The sequence below is a fragment of the Entelurus aequoreus genome, linkage group LG18, assembly GCF_033978785.1.
Source record: "Entelurus aequoreus isolate RoL-2023_Sb linkage group LG18, RoL_Eaeq_v1.1, whole genome shotgun sequence".
NCBI classification, from domain to species: domain Eukaryota; kingdom Metazoa; phylum Chordata; class Actinopteri; order Syngnathiformes; family Syngnathidae; genus Entelurus; species Entelurus aequoreus.
In genome coordinates, this window is record NC_084748.1 from 34201133 (window position 1) to 34214179 (window position 13047).

The window sequence follows — 13047 nt, forward strand, 5'->3', positions numbered from 1 at the left end:
CGTGGTCGGTAGTAGTGGGTTTCAGTAGGCCTTTAAAACCTCCTGTCACTCCGGCGCTTACCAGAAGCCTGCGGGATGGCCAAGCATGCGCTAATTATTTTAAAACCTCTTCTCACTCCGGCGCTTACCTTATCATGAAAAGCACATTTAATAAAAAAAAACGTTATTATTGTCTTACCTTTAGGTATAAATGAGTCCATGCCAGCTCCTTTTGAAGAAAAGCATCGATATAGAAGTCTTTCTTATCTTTCTTCAGTTTTAAAAGTCTCTCTGTCTCGATGGAGATCTTCCTTTTAAGTATTACCTCCTGCTTCGATTGAAAGTCCAGTTTAGAAAACTGTTTTATTTTAGATATGTAATCCTCCATGGTAAAAGTCCAAGCAAACAATGGCTGCGCACTCTTGCTGCCGGTTGTCTTCTTCTGCTGCACGGGTCTTCTGCAGTACCAGCAGTCGCAAGAACGATCACTAGCGCCCTCTACCACCAGGAGGCGGGAGTCATTTAATGACTCATATTTGACCCGGCGGAAGTGCCAAGCATGCGCTAATTATTTTGCGAAACGAGTTTGACCCGGTTGTAATTCGAGGCATGCGAATACCATATTCCCGGCGCCAATTCAAGGAAATACGGTAGTCCAGAAAATGTCATTTACTTATACAGTCCTGTACTTTAGTTCCTACCTGTTTTTCCGTATGTCTGAAAAGGAAACAAAAACAAAAGAGCAGCACCATACCCCCGTATATAAATTGGTAAATATCACATTTGATGGATGGCAACTAGTCAGCTTTGCGGACATGCCGTCAATTGAAAGAGGACAGAATGAATATTTATTACATTTGTGTAGCTAGTGTGTGAATGTGAGTGTGAATGTTGTCTGTCTATCTGTGTTGGCCCTGTGATGAGGTGGCGACTTGTCCAGGGTGTACCCCGCCTTCCGCCAGAGTGCAGCTGGGATAGGCTCCAGCACCCCCCGCGACCCCGAGAGGGACATGCGGTAGGAAATGGTTGAATGGTGTAGCTACCCTTTGGCGGGTGGCGGGCCAAAGGAAACGATTTAGCTGACCATAACCTACCCGGATATCAATTAACATAAAATCAAATGGTGTTGAACTTTGATACCTTTGTTGCACATGACGGCACATTCTGTTGCACACACTCAGCGGGGAAACAAGCACTCCAGCAGCACTCAGAGAAGACTCAGTCAGACTGCCTCTCTGTAATTTTGCAATATTCCATGTCAACAAAGCAAGCATAACTAATAAAAAATGCTCAAACATAAAGTAAGTCTCCACTTTTCAAAAGGCACCTGCTGATTAGCGATTTTACATGGCAATTTCAACCCTCCCAAATTTGCTCATCAAAACTACAACTAAGATGCACGTTATAATCAAACAGTTGGTGTGTAATAAGTGCAATACTTACGGTATAAACACGTTGTAGGGCACAACAAAAAACGAGACGGCCACATTCAAGTTAACGGCAAAGACTGTTTCTTTGACGAGGCAACACAGTAACCTATGTGCACTACTGCCATCCAACGTCCTGTAATTTCAATTGCAAATACTGTATGTTACATTTGGCCTCGGGCTGTGGTCGGCAACCCAAAATGTTGAAAAAGCCGTATTGGACCAAAAATACAAAATATCTGTCTGGAGCCGCAAAACAATAAAAGCATTATATAAGTGTTTGAATGAAGGCAACACATGATGTACGCGTCTTTATTAGCTACAGTATAAATCGCCTACTATCAAAATGACTGTCGCAGGCTAACGCAAATCTTCGTTGACAGAAATTTGATATTTATTCTACACATTTTTACAACATTGAAAACATTAGTAAAACGGAGGGTTCTTAGAGGGTTAGATAACTCCTGGAAATGACCGGCTTACAATAGATAGGTATAGATGTGTGTGTCCAAGTTAAAGGAAACGTGAGGCTGTTTTTTTCTAGTGGATTTATTACAATCTTTGCAAACTGTTTAACATTTGCTGTGGTCTGGAACAACACGGCACACAAACAGAAATGCAGCCAATAATACACACAGATAATGTGCCATGAGACATATAAATATACATTAAATACACAGAGGACATAAGTAAAGGAAATTAAAGGAGCTCAAATATACCTACAAACGAGGCATAATGATGCAATATGTTCATACAGCTAGCCTAAATAGCATGTTAGCATCGATTAGTATGCAGTCGTGCGATGACCAGATATGCTTGATTAGCACACCACACAAGTCAATAACATCAACAAAACACACCTTTGTGCATTCACGCACAGCATAAAAAGTTTGGTGGACAAATGAGGCAAATAAGTAGTGGCATAAAACACATCTTACTGTGGCAGCGTCGGTGAAAGTTGTCCATGTAAACAAACTACGGTGAGTTCAAGGACCGGCAAAATTAGTAGGACAAAAAGGCGCCCGCCAAATACAGTCAGTGAAGCATGTTTAATATAAACAGTGGGATTTCTAACAATTAGGAAGGTTTGCGTCATGTTTGTCCTTCTACAGAAACCATATTAAACCAAAAAATATATTTTTCCATTTTCATACATTTTTCAAAAAGCTCCAAGGAGCCACGAAGGCGGCGCTAAAGAGTCGCAGTTCGCTGACCCCCGGTTTAGGGGTTAGTTCCACGCACTTGTGATATATCGGGCATGAGTTTGAGTCCCGTCTGTCATGAATAATTTATTTTTATCGATTTAAGAGAATTGTGACAAAAATATGTTTTTTAAATACCCCTTTTACCCAGAAATCTCCCAAAATGTTTAAATGTAAATGTTCACAGGTTTGCCAACAAGTAATGTTCCAGCAGGAAGTGTACCAAAACCACGTCAGATACCCTGAGATTCCCAACCCTAGTCATTAGCAGAAAGCCCAAAGTCAGCTGGGATAGGTTCCAGCTAACCCATTCCCTTAAACAAGTGAATGAATGACTTATACTACCGTGTGTGCAGGTAGATGTCTATACCTCAACACACACTGCCTGCAATGCACACGTGGCATCTGTAAAGCTGACGTCTACTGTGGAGTTTAAACACAATACTGACCCCTAAAGAATGGCCAATGCTCTGATGTCTGCTGACATGAATAGAGCTAATGTAGCTGCAGGGTGGATTATGAAAGTGAGGAGTAGGACAGAAAGCTTTTAGAGTGGATTTACTGCTTGCAACAAAAAAAAAAACACAACATGTGTAGTGTCCAGAAAATGACAAAAAGAAAACAGGAGAGCCACAGTAAAGTAACCTTCGATGAGTGACGGAGGTCCTAACACATAGAACTATATTTTCATCTTTATTATGTTGCATACTTTTTGTGTATATATATATATATATATATATATATATATATATATATATATATATATATATATATATATATATATATATATATATATATATATATATATATATATATATATATATATATATGTATGTATGTATGTATGTATGTATGTATGTATGTATGTATGTATGTATGTATGTATGTATGTATGTATGTATGTATGTATATATATATATATGTATGTATATATGTATGTATATATGTATGTATGTATGTATGTATGTATGTATGTATGTATGTGTTGTGTGTATATATATATATATATATATATATATATATATATATATATATATATATATATATATATATATATATATATATATATATATATATATATATATATATATATATGTATGTATGTATATACATATATATATATATATATGTATGTATGTATATACATATATATATATATATGTATGTATGTATGTATATACATATATATATATATGTATGTATGTATGTATATATATATATGGGTAGAAATCAAAGCTTCACTCTTCAAAGACTTCTGGTACCCTCTGCAGTTGAGTAATCAAGCACCCCTTGGCTTCCGCACAAGAAAATATTCTCATCCTTAGTAATTAATTAATATCAGCATTTGTGTCAATGCAGAAGCTCCTGAAACCCGAGCGCAGATTGTCGAAAGTTGGTCAAATAAAAATGTAAACTTTGTGCTAGTGAACTAAGACCAGTGTATCGATCGGTTCAGTACAGATGCATGTATCGTGGCTTTTTTGAACCTTCACACTTTCTGTGTACTGATTTGGTTTGTTGGCGTGGGAATAAGATATTCCCAGTCTTGACTAATACATCGCTTAAGCCATTTGCTAAATGTGTAGGTGGTCTCAGCTGCAAACACAGATTGAGGATGGAATAATAAGAGTCTGGCGACAAGAGCGCTATGACGCACGGCACCATCTGAGTTATTTTAAAACCAACTTGTGAGCTTAGAGACATTAGACCACCCGCCCTCTTTGTGGTCGGACTGTCATGATCGTTGTACAAACCCCGTTTCCATATGAGTTGGGAAATTGTGTTAGATGTAAATATAAACGGAATACAATGATTTGCAAATCATTTTCAACCCATATTCAGTTGAATATGCTACAAAGACAACATATTCGATGTCCAAACTGATAAACATTTTTTTTTTTTGCAAATAATCATTAACTTTAGAATTTGATGCCAGCAACACGTGACAAAGAAGTTGGGAAAGGTGGCAATAAATACTGATAAAGTTGAGGAATGCTCATCAAACACTTATTTGGAACATCCCACAGGTGAACAGGCAAATTGGGAACAGGTGGGTGCCATGATTGGGTATAAAAGTAGATTCCATGAAATGCTCAGTCATTCACAAACAAGGATGGGGCGAGGGTCACCACTTTGTCAACAAATGTGTGAGCAAATTGTTGAACAGTTTAAGAAAAACCTTTCTCAACCAGCTATTGCAAGCAATTTAGGGATTTCACCATCTACGGTCCCTAATATCATCAAATGGTTCAGAGAATATCACTGCACGTAAGCAGCTAAGCCCGTGACCTTCGATCCCTCAGGCTTTACTGCATCAACAAGCGACATCAGTGTGTAAAGGATATCACCACATGGGCTCATGAACAATTCAGAAACCCACTGTCAGTAACTACAGTTGGTCGCTACATCTGTAAGTGCAAGTTAAAACTCTCCTATGCAAGGCGAAAACCGTTTATCAACAACACCCAGAAACGCCATCCGCTTCACTGGGCCTGAGCTCATATAAGATGGACTGATGCAAAGTGGAAAAGTGTTCTGTGGTCTGACGAGTCCACATTTCAAATTGTTTTTGGAAACTGTGGACGTTGTGTCCTCCGGACCAAAGAGGAAAAGAACCATCCGGATTGTTATAGGCGCAAAGTTGAAAAGCCAGCATCTGTGATGGTATGGGGGTGTATTAGTGCCCAAGACATGGGTAACTTACACATGTGTGAAGGCGCCATTAATGCTGAAAGGTACATACAGGTTTTGGAGCAACATATGTTGCCATCCAAGCAAGGTTACCATGGACGCCCCTGCTTATTTCAGCAAGACAATGCCAAGCCACGTGTTACATCAACGTGGCTTCATAGTAAAAGAGTGTGGGTACTAGACTGGCCTGCCTGTAGTCCAGACCTGTCTCCCATTGAAAATGTGTGGCGCATTATGAAGCCTAAATTACCACAACAGAGACCCCCGGACTGTTGAACAACTTAAGCTGTACATCAAGCAAGAATGGGAAATAATTCCACCTGAGAAGCTTAAAAAATGTGTCTCCTCAGTTCCCAAACATTTACTGAGTGTTGTTAAAAGGAAAGGACATGTAACACAGTGGTGAACATGCCCTTTCCCAACTACTTTGGCACGTGTTGCAGCCATGAAATTCTATATTAATTATTATTTGCAAAAAAAAAAAAAAATTATGAGTTTGAACATCAAATATCTTGTCTTTGTAGTGCATTCAATTGAATATGGGTTGAAAAGGATTTGCAAATCAATTTCCCGACTCATATGGAAACGGGGTTTGTATATTACAGATCTCAGACAATGCCTTATTTGGAGTTTCTTGGTATTTTCCTGCGGGTAGTATTAGTTCCTGTCCAACGCTTTTATTTTGGTGGCTTTTCCTGTTTTGTTGGTGCTTGAGCACTTTTCCCCACACCTGTTTTCTGTTGGTAATCAGGACCGTTTAAGTTGAGCTTGAGACAACATTTGTTTCTCGGGACATTATTCACTGTTGATTATTCTCTCCATGCTGAGGTCAAGTACGGATTCACTTTGTGGACACTGTCTGCTACACATTCCTCGTGAGTTTTTTTGCTGATATCCAGCATTCCGTTTTTGTTTCCTTTATAGTCTGTCAGGTTTAGTCTTTTACCGTGCATAGCTTCCCCTATGCTTTTGGAGCCGTTTCTAGCTCTCACCTTTTGTTAAAATGTAATAATCACTTATTCTTCTGTTGTTTGATACTTTACATTAGTTTTGGGTGACACCACAAATTTGGGTATGGACCAGTACTTTTCAGAGGTGGTATAGTACCGATTATGATTCATTAGTATCGCGGTACTATACTAATACGGGTATACCGTACAACATTATTGGTTTAATATATTTTATCAAGTTCCTCGAACTGTAAGTCAAGTTTTCTCAACATGGTAAATGGTCTGTATGTATATAGTGAAGTGAAGTGAATTATATTTATATAGCGCTTTTTCTCTAATGACTCAAAGCGCTTTACATAGTGAAACCCAATATCTAAGTTACATTTAAACCAGTGTGGGTGGCACTGGGAGCAGGTGGGTAAATCGTCTTGCCGAAGGACACAACGGCAGTGACTAGGATGACTGGCAGTAATCGAACCTGGAACCCTCAAGTTGCTGGCACGGCCGCTCTACCAACCGAGCTATACCGCCCCCTATAGCGCGAATACTTTACATCAGTTTTGGATGATGCCACAAATTTAGGTATCAATCTGATACCAAGTCTTTACAGGATCATACATTGGTCATATTCAAAGTCCTCATGTGTCCAGGGACATATTTCCTGAGTTTATAAACATAATATAAATGTAAAAAAAACGAAAGATGACGTTGTGATGCCAAAACATAACCCATGTAATCATAGTAGTATTGACTAGATACTATATGATTCATTAGTATCGCGGTACTATACTAATACCGGTATACCGTACAACCCTAGTTCTGGTCTTACATATGGATTGTGAATGATAGGCAGAATTTTTTTTAAAGTGCAATCCCCCTTTCAGGTTGCACAAGGGTTAACTGAGATGAGCCACACCCTCTGATCCGAGGTCAGATACTCAACTCTTATGTCTTCCCTGTCATCCTCTCCATCCATGTTGCACACCCTTCGTCTCTCTGGGACCTCTTATCTATGGCACTTTCTGACATGGGGGTGATACGTGATACTGCAGCTTGGGCAGCAAGACCAGAGAGAATATTTGACTTTCATCAATTATTCACTGTGTGATTTCTGTGACCCAAACGTGCAGCCGTCCTTTCAGACTGTGATGCCTTCATATACCTTTAAGTCCACAAAGTGCTGACCTTTTTATTTTGTATTCTGATCCGAATTTCCTAAATTTCTACAGCCTCCATCCACATCGGTTGATTTTGAACACTAACACTGCTCTAACAGTGTTCAGTTCTTTGTATCCCTTATTTGCAGAGGTAATTGTCCATTGACAATTCAGTAATGCAGAAATTTTTTTTTTTGAGTACCCCTCGGCCGTTGGTTTTATTTTATCCTGTAAAAGTGCCATCACAGTGGGAGCAATGACACCGGTGTCTCCACGCCAACGGCCTCAATCGACCATAAAACATAATATTAGGAGGACATGTATTGGTGGTGTGTGCTTGATGGACTGATAAATCTACTGGCCTTGTCAGACTGCCACTGGAGATGGTTGGGAAAGTCAATCTATGCCAGGATTTACACCACCGGTCTGCACCAAATGATATGATAGGAAGGCTGAGGAGAAAGCACACAACTAATTATAAGTATTTCTCATTTAAGATATTTAATAATTGCTCCTCCGCGTAAATATTGCCATGTTTTGAAGGTTTTTATTTTAAAATCGCTAGTTAATGCGGCTGTCGCTATTAAACTCCATTGTCGGACTAGCAACAAACAGGCTTCACTACAATGTACTACATTTCATTTCAGTCTATTTTCAGAATTCCCATTAGCCATGTTTAGAATGTTGTTTTTTCATTTTAAAATCGCTCGTCATACGAGTACGCCTGTAGTGAGTAAACTACTATGTAAGACTGGCAGCAAACAGACTTCACTACAATTTACTACATTTCATGAAGGATTAAACATCAAATCTATTTTTGAATTAACATTAGCCATGTTTATAATGTTGTTTTTTCATTTTAAAATTGCTCGTTATAAGAGCTAGCTAACCCGCCTGTAGTGAGTAAACTACTATGTAAGACTGGCAGTAAACAGACTTCACTATAATTTACTACATTTCATGAAGGAGTAAATACTGAACCTATTTTCAGAATTCACATTAGCCATGTTCAGAATGTTGTTTTTTCATTTTAAAATCGCTTGTTATAAGAGCTAGCTAACACGCCTGTATCGACTAAACTACTATGTAAGACTGGCAGTAAACAGACTTCACTATAATTTACTACATTTCATGAAGGATTAAATATCAAAGCTATTTTCAGAATTCCCATTAGCCATGTTTAGAATGTTGTTTTTTCATTTTAAAATCGCTTGTCATATGAGCTAGCTAACGCCTGTAACGAGTAAACTACTATGTAAGACTGGCAGTAAACAGACTTCACTATAATTTACTACATTTCATGAAGGATTAAATACCGAACCTATTTTCAGAATTCACATTAGCCATGTTTACAATGTTGTTTTTTCAATTTAAAATGGCTCGTTATAAGAGCTAGCTAACACGCCTGTATCGAGTAAACAACTATGTAAGACTGGCAGTAAACAGACTTCACTACAATTTACTACATTTCATGAAGGATTAAACTTCAAATCTATTTTTTGAATTTACATTAGCCATGTTTATAATGTAGTGTTTTCATTTTAAAATCGCTCGTCATACAAGCTGGCTAGCTAACGCAGCTGTAGGTACTGTATGTGCACATGGACACATTTAATTGGGTTAAAAGCTTAACTGGAATAAAAATGCTTCATGTAAACACGCCATCCGGAATATTCTGACCCGATCACACATGTTCGGATCAAAGTTTCTTTCCAATCGAGATGGGTGGTTTATGCCAAAAGTCATTCAGATTGTAGCGCATGAAAACACATCTTCCGAAATTCTGGTTGAAATTATCCTTAGTGCGCATGTCTTTGTCAGGTTCAAACACTGATGACATCTATTAAACAGACAAGAAGCAAGGAATCATGCAGAGACAGAGTTCAATTTGGCTCAAAGAGGAGAGACGTTTGGGATTGCACGCTCAGTTACAATCTCCCACCACGCTCTGAGCTAACAGTCCCCCGTGCTCCTCTATTTATTTGGGAGGTCCCTGGTTACATCACTGAGGCCGCCTCTAAAAGGAGTGGCCACACATTACATGCAAAGCAGCTTCCAGTACGCACAATACGTGACGGAATGTGCTGGGGGCCTTGTGATTGCCTTGTCTCTGCTTCGTCTGTGTGCTGTCGTCTTATCTTCGTTGAGGTCCTTGAAGTCCTTGGCTGTTAGTGGGCTAAGACAAACAAAATATTCCAGGCAACCCCTCATATGCCGTAGCTGGTAACAAGTTTTGTCCTTGCACAGACAAAAAAAGTACAGCTTGAGCACAATAGCTAATAACTATAGCGACGGACTTTAAGCATAAGAGTTGTGTGATAACTTACACATAATTATTCTAACAGTCTTTGATGTCAGATATAGTTAGTGGTGGAGGGGGACTAAATGTATTAGTCTCAAAATGAAGCGATTGTCTTGCTGCTGTCTCCCCCATTCAACATGTACAGAAGTAGCGTTATATCCTGTTGAATTTGTTGCTCTAAAACGAGAAACAAAAGTGTCATGTGTCGATGTAACAATAAAAGAAGGGATCCAGTAGGCGTCTTAACGAGCTGTTTTATTCACAACATTACATCTACTCCAAGTGCTAACTGCTAGCCTCAAACACATTAACAGAATGTTGAAACCCGAAGACGCGCCACAACCCGTTCACAATCGCAACATAACAAGCACAGAACAGCTCCATTTCAAAAAGAGAGGTTAAACAAAAGTAGTGAACAAAAGGAAAGAAATTATAAATAAATACCGTGGTAACGTCGGACAAACAGAAATGCACAAAGCTATGTTTGTTAACAGTGGAAGTCTGATGCGAACTCGTTGAAAAGATGGCGCCATAGCACAAATAATAACACACCTTTCCGTTGATGTTCGGTTCTGCGCATGTCAAAAATAAAGTAATCCGATTTAAGGTATGATGCATGAAAATGCACATCATATTCGGATCATTGTTTTCAGGGTCCATGCACACAGTAACTTTCTAATCCGAATGATGATCAGATTAAATAAATGTTGTCCATGTAGTGAGATTTGAGTACCCATTTCATTTCCATGTCAAAATGACGTCCGTTTTAAAATGTATCAAGTGTTTTAAGAGCATGGAAAGTGTTCTGCGTGTGAGAAAGCTTTGTGAAGTACTTATGAAGACTTTAAATGCATGTACAGTTGTCCCTCGCGGTTAATTGGGACCGATGTACTGAAGCCTCGAGTTTTGAAGCGCGTTGGAGGCGACTGTTTTTACTCAGGCACTAGTGTTCATTCACAAATTTAATAAAAGACAACGCCTCCGGTTTTCCTTCTCCTCCTCACGGGCAAGTGGTGGTGGATTTCCGTTCCGTACGGCGGCCGTCTTCTTTTGCGATAGTCGGGTGCATCGTCTTCGGCTTTTGGGCTGTGTTGTGTGTAGTTGTCATGCCTTCACCATGATGAGGGTAAGTGCGTAACGGGCTAAATGGCTGACTAACTGAATGTGTGAGTACACTTGATTTAACAATTTCATTGGTCCACCTTGACCCTTTTGGTCATTTCATTGGTCTGATATGACGAGGCATGTGAAGCTTGTGAACCCGTAAAAATCTGTAAATTAGCCGCTGTATTGTATAAAGTGTGGGGGGGAAAAGTAGTGGCTCAGAGTCCGGATATTGTGGTAATGTTCATATAAATTATACGCACATTAAAGGTGCTGTTTGCAATTTTTTAGGAAAAAAATTAACAAGAACCCCACCGGCTAGCTTATGTTACCATTAGTGGTTCAATAGAACACACTTGTTTGACAATTGTCTATATTTTTTCACAATTACAAAGTTTATGTAATAAGATGTTTCACCGGTCCGAATAAAAATCGGGATTTTTGATATTTTGCATCAGTCCATCTTAGATGAGCTTGGGCCCAGTGAAGGCGGCGGCGTTTCTGGGTGTTGTTGATAAATGGCTTTCGCTTTGCATAGTAGACTTGTAACTTGCACTTACACATTTAGCGATGAACTGCAGTTACCGACAGTGTTTTTTTGAAGTGTTCCTGAGCCCATGTGGTGATATCCTTTACACACTGATGTCGCTTTTTGATGCAGTACCGCCTAAGTGATCGAAGGTCACGGGCGTTCAATGTTGGTTTTCGGACTTTTTGATTATGTGCAGAGATTTCTCTTTCTATTGATGATATTACGGACCGTAGATGGTGAAATCCCTAAATTCCATGCAATAGCTCGTTGAGAGATGTTGTTCTTAAACTGTTGGACAATTTGCTCACGCATTTGTTCACAAAGTGGTGACCCTCATTTTCCTCGACTGGTGCACTAAGATCATGTGGTTTATTTTTTTTATATATGTACCATAATCTACAAAAATACTAATAATTGCTATTGCGACACCTAGTGGACACATTTACAGCAGTTTCTTTCATTCAAACATTTTGGCTCTTTTTTATACTTAGCAAACTCATCCCGTGGGCCGGATAAAATCTGTCCTTGGGCCTGATACGGCCCGCGGACCGTACGTTTGACACCCCTGGAATACACACACGTGTCCTACAGTACATGACAATAACACAATATTCAAAATAAAACCGCTCCACGTTAATTACACACAATAGTTATGCAGATGTACGATTACAGTACAATTGTTTACAGTAAAGTGAAGTTATAATAAAAAGGGACAAATTATTTGCATTAAACTGACCCATGTCTTCTTGTGTATATTTACTCAACACCTGGAACCTGTATGAGCATTCACCTTACTTAATGATTTGTGCTAACATACTGTGCACACATTTGATGGCATACGCTATCACTATAGTTTGGATTTAAAGCTCTCTTAGTAAGCCTGAAAGAAATTGGCAAGATGAGGGATTGGATGCTACCTTTAGCCCTTCTTAATCCCCCTTTGCTCACAGACAGGCAAGATAGATCTGCTTCAGTGCTTCAGACAAGGGCATAGTGCGCGTGTGTGTGCGTGTGTGTGTGTGTGTTTGTGTGTGCACACTCTGCCAATGTCCTATTGTGCCGCTTACTTTTAAACAGATTTTACTTCTCTTGTTGTTGTTTTATCGTCATTGCCGTCTTGATGTATCACCCGTGCTTAGCTTTCTTCTACTTGTAGACATTAATCCTACTTGTTTGTCAGCTTTTACCTTTTATTTATTTAAACCTGCAGGTGTGGGCTGTTTTTTTGAAGGGCCGTGTGCAATTTCCGTTTGCTGTCCCGAATCTTGCAGCTGAAGCCGTTTTATAAAAAGTGGAAATTGCAAGGTGATGATATTATTATTTTTCTCTAAGTAGCTGTGCTGTGTCTTTACAGATGTCACATTCGTGTGATCGACACATTTGGGACAGAGCCAGCTTACAATCATGAGGAGTACGCCACTCTTCACGGCTACCGGACCGACTGGGGCTACTGGAACCTGAACGCCAGGCAGTACATGACCATGTTCCGTAAGGGTCTTCATCACACATATGGAAACAAGACAGTGTTTTTTTCTGTCGCAGTCACACACAAAAAAAAATGCACAGGTATTGTGTTAGCATCACGTGGCGTTCTTTGTTTGAGCGCTCGATTCTGTGTGATAATACACAAATAAACAGACTAGCAATGTTTAATTGCACGATAGCCAAGGTAGGATATGAAAACCAGGGCAAAAGTTTTGGCG

The 13047-nt window shown here is 39.3% G+C and overlaps 1 protein-coding gene across 1 annotated transcript in view; it reads left to right on the plus strand.

Moving 5' to 3' along the window:
• Positions 1-13047, plus strand: part of LOC133634058 (alpha-1,6-mannosylglycoprotein 6-beta-N-acetylglucosaminyltransferase B-like) — a 274128-nt gene that overhangs the window by 238310 nt on the left and 22771 nt on the right. The window contains 1 exon segment of the mRNA XM_062027016.1: positions 12699-12832. Within this exon segment, the coding sequence (XP_061883000.1) occupies positions 12699-12832 (134 nt within the window).